Source organism: Cariama cristata, unplaced genomic scaffold, assembly GCF_000690535.1.
Source record: "Cariama cristata isolate BGI_N322 unplaced genomic scaffold, ASM69053v1 scaffold35909, whole genome shotgun sequence".
Classification (NCBI taxonomy): domain Eukaryota; kingdom Metazoa; phylum Chordata; class Aves; order Cariamiformes; family Cariamidae; genus Cariama; species Cariama cristata.
Genome location: NW_009634690.1, coordinates 27,847 through 29,998, shown reverse-complemented (window position 1 = coordinate 29,998; position 2,152 = coordinate 27,847). Strand labels below are relative to the sequence as shown.

The 2,152-nt window shown below is 44.8% G+C and overlaps 1 protein-coding gene across 1 annotated transcript in view; it reads right to left on the bottom strand.

The window, feature by feature from the left end:
- The window catches only part of LOC104167103 (protein FAM124A-like), a gene marked incomplete at both ends in the record, with an annotated part of 2,463 nt that extends 958 nt beyond the window's left edge, over positions 1-1,505 (bottom strand). The window contains 2 exons of the mRNA XM_009707240.1: positions 224-324; positions 766-1,505. Coding sequence (XP_009705542.1) covers positions 224-324; positions 766-1,505 — 841 coding nt within the window. The remainder of the gene's footprint in view (positions 1-223; positions 325-765) is intronic.
- Between the last annotated feature and the right edge of the window lie 647 nt (positions 1,506-2,152).

Sequence of the window (2,152 nt, the reverse complement as noted above, 5' to 3'; positions counted from 1 at the left end):
GAGGATGGCCGCGGATCCCCCTTCTGCAGGGCAGCCAGCTGTTAAGAGCTTGCTGCTTGTTATCCCCTTTATCTCCCTCCGATGTGGTGTAGTGAAGCAGAGCCTGCTGATACATTGCCCAGATATGGTGCCTACAGATGTCCTAACAAATAAACTCTCCTTCAGGACTTGGTTACGAGCATTTGAGATGAGTTCAAAAAGAGAGCCTGTGGGAATGTCTCACTTAGGCTGCTCTTCAGGGTGCATTTCTTTTCCTTCACCACCTCTCTCCCCGTCCTGATAATCACTGTGCAAAAGAGAGACGCAGTTTGTCACCCTGTGATGCTAGGAAATAATGAGTACCATCAGGAATTCTGCTTGTCTTCCATAAAAATCTCGTAACTGAGAGCTATTTTATAAACCCCTGTCAGTTCTGTGCCCATATTTCTTGTAAAACTACACCCACCAGCCATCATTTCTCCACTAGGGCTCATAATTCCTTCTCTCCTCATTCTTTCAAACAGCTACCTCATCTTATATCACTCTTTGCATAAACTGAGGTTGACTGATATCTGGATAGTATCATCCGCTGCTTTCCTGATTAGTTACACACACAGCAAGGGGTTTCAAGTTCTTTCTTTACTGGTACTGTCCTGGCTCTTTCTCCTAGGATAGAGGGGGAAAAAAAAATAAAAAAATCCCTCCTTTTCTGGCTGCCATTGCAGGTTAAGCTTTCCTGCACAAATCCAATAAATGTGCTTCTGTTTCCCTACGTACTGAACTTACCTGCAAAAGGATCCTATTTCCATCGTGGTCTTCTGTCTGCCACCTGCCTTCACTGATGGGGCTGCAAGGGTTGGGCAAGAGAGGCACAAGCTGCCCCACATCTTTTACTCTGAACTCCAGCACCGCTGACTCCGTCGGCACCGGCACTTGGCCCTTCGGAAGTTTTTTTAAAGAAAACTGAATGTCTATTTCCACGTTAGAATAGACAGGAAAAACACAAAAGTCAGCTTTTTTCTGACATACTGGTCTTTTCAGTATTAACTCGTACAATTTCAAAATGTCAACAAAGTTTTCACTCCTGCAGTATATAGTGAAGCGGATAATTTCTTTCCCGTAGTGCACTGGGCGAATGGCCCACAGAGGAGTCTCTGGAGCCAAAGTGTAGAAGTCCTGGCTGCATGGCATGTAAGGGAGGAACTTCCCATGCACTCGCTCTGTGTGGTGGTAACGCCAAGGTGGCCGCTGAAAGCTTTCGTGGAGCTGCAAGATTGGTTCTTCTCCATATTCCTCCTGCAGAAACAGAATGACGGCAAGGGCTGGCTGAGAAACACCAGCCTTACCTGGCTTCCTGCGCTTCTTGGGCACTCGTCTCTCTGAGACTCGAAACAGCTGGAGGTCTGGATGGATCCAGGCTAGAAGCTTATCGATGGCTTGCTGAAGAGTCTTGGATTGACCTGGGTCTGTGATGATATGGACACTAACAAGGAACGGGTCTTGTACGCCTTCCACAGAAAGTTCACCTGAGAGTATAAAAAGAAAAATACCCTTTAAGATTTGTAACCAAGTTGTCAACATTTAGGTGATCCTTAAAGGACAAACGGTCTACTCAGTCACACTGGGCTTTTTTTTCCATCTCCCTCAAGCTCACCTGCAGTAAACTAAAAATAATGTACAGAGATATAGAAACCAAGAAAATAATCAGGAGACAGAGACATTTCATCAAGCATAATGTAAGAATTGCTGTTTCTACTGAGGTAGCATTCAAAAGACGCTACCCAATGTGCATTTCAGTGTTAGAAAATAGCTGCCCCATACAGATGAGAGGTAGGAAAGACAAAAATACTGATGTAGAGTGGGGGTGAAAGGGACACTAACGATGTGCAGAATGATCAGGGTGGACAGTGTTCATCCCACCTTGTTTTAATTTGTGCCAGTTGGCTCAGGACATGGAAATCACACCACTGAACTCCACTCTTATCACCCTGACGTTGGAGTTTTCCACCCAGTTAAGAGCGTTTTGTGTCCTGGAGGCAACTGTTTTAATAAGTAAGGCCAAGTTTGTAGGGAGAGGTAATATCTTTTATTAGACCAACTGATACAGTTGGGAAAAAAAACAGACGAGCCTTCAGGCACACAAGTCCTTCTTCAGGAAAAGATATTACTTATC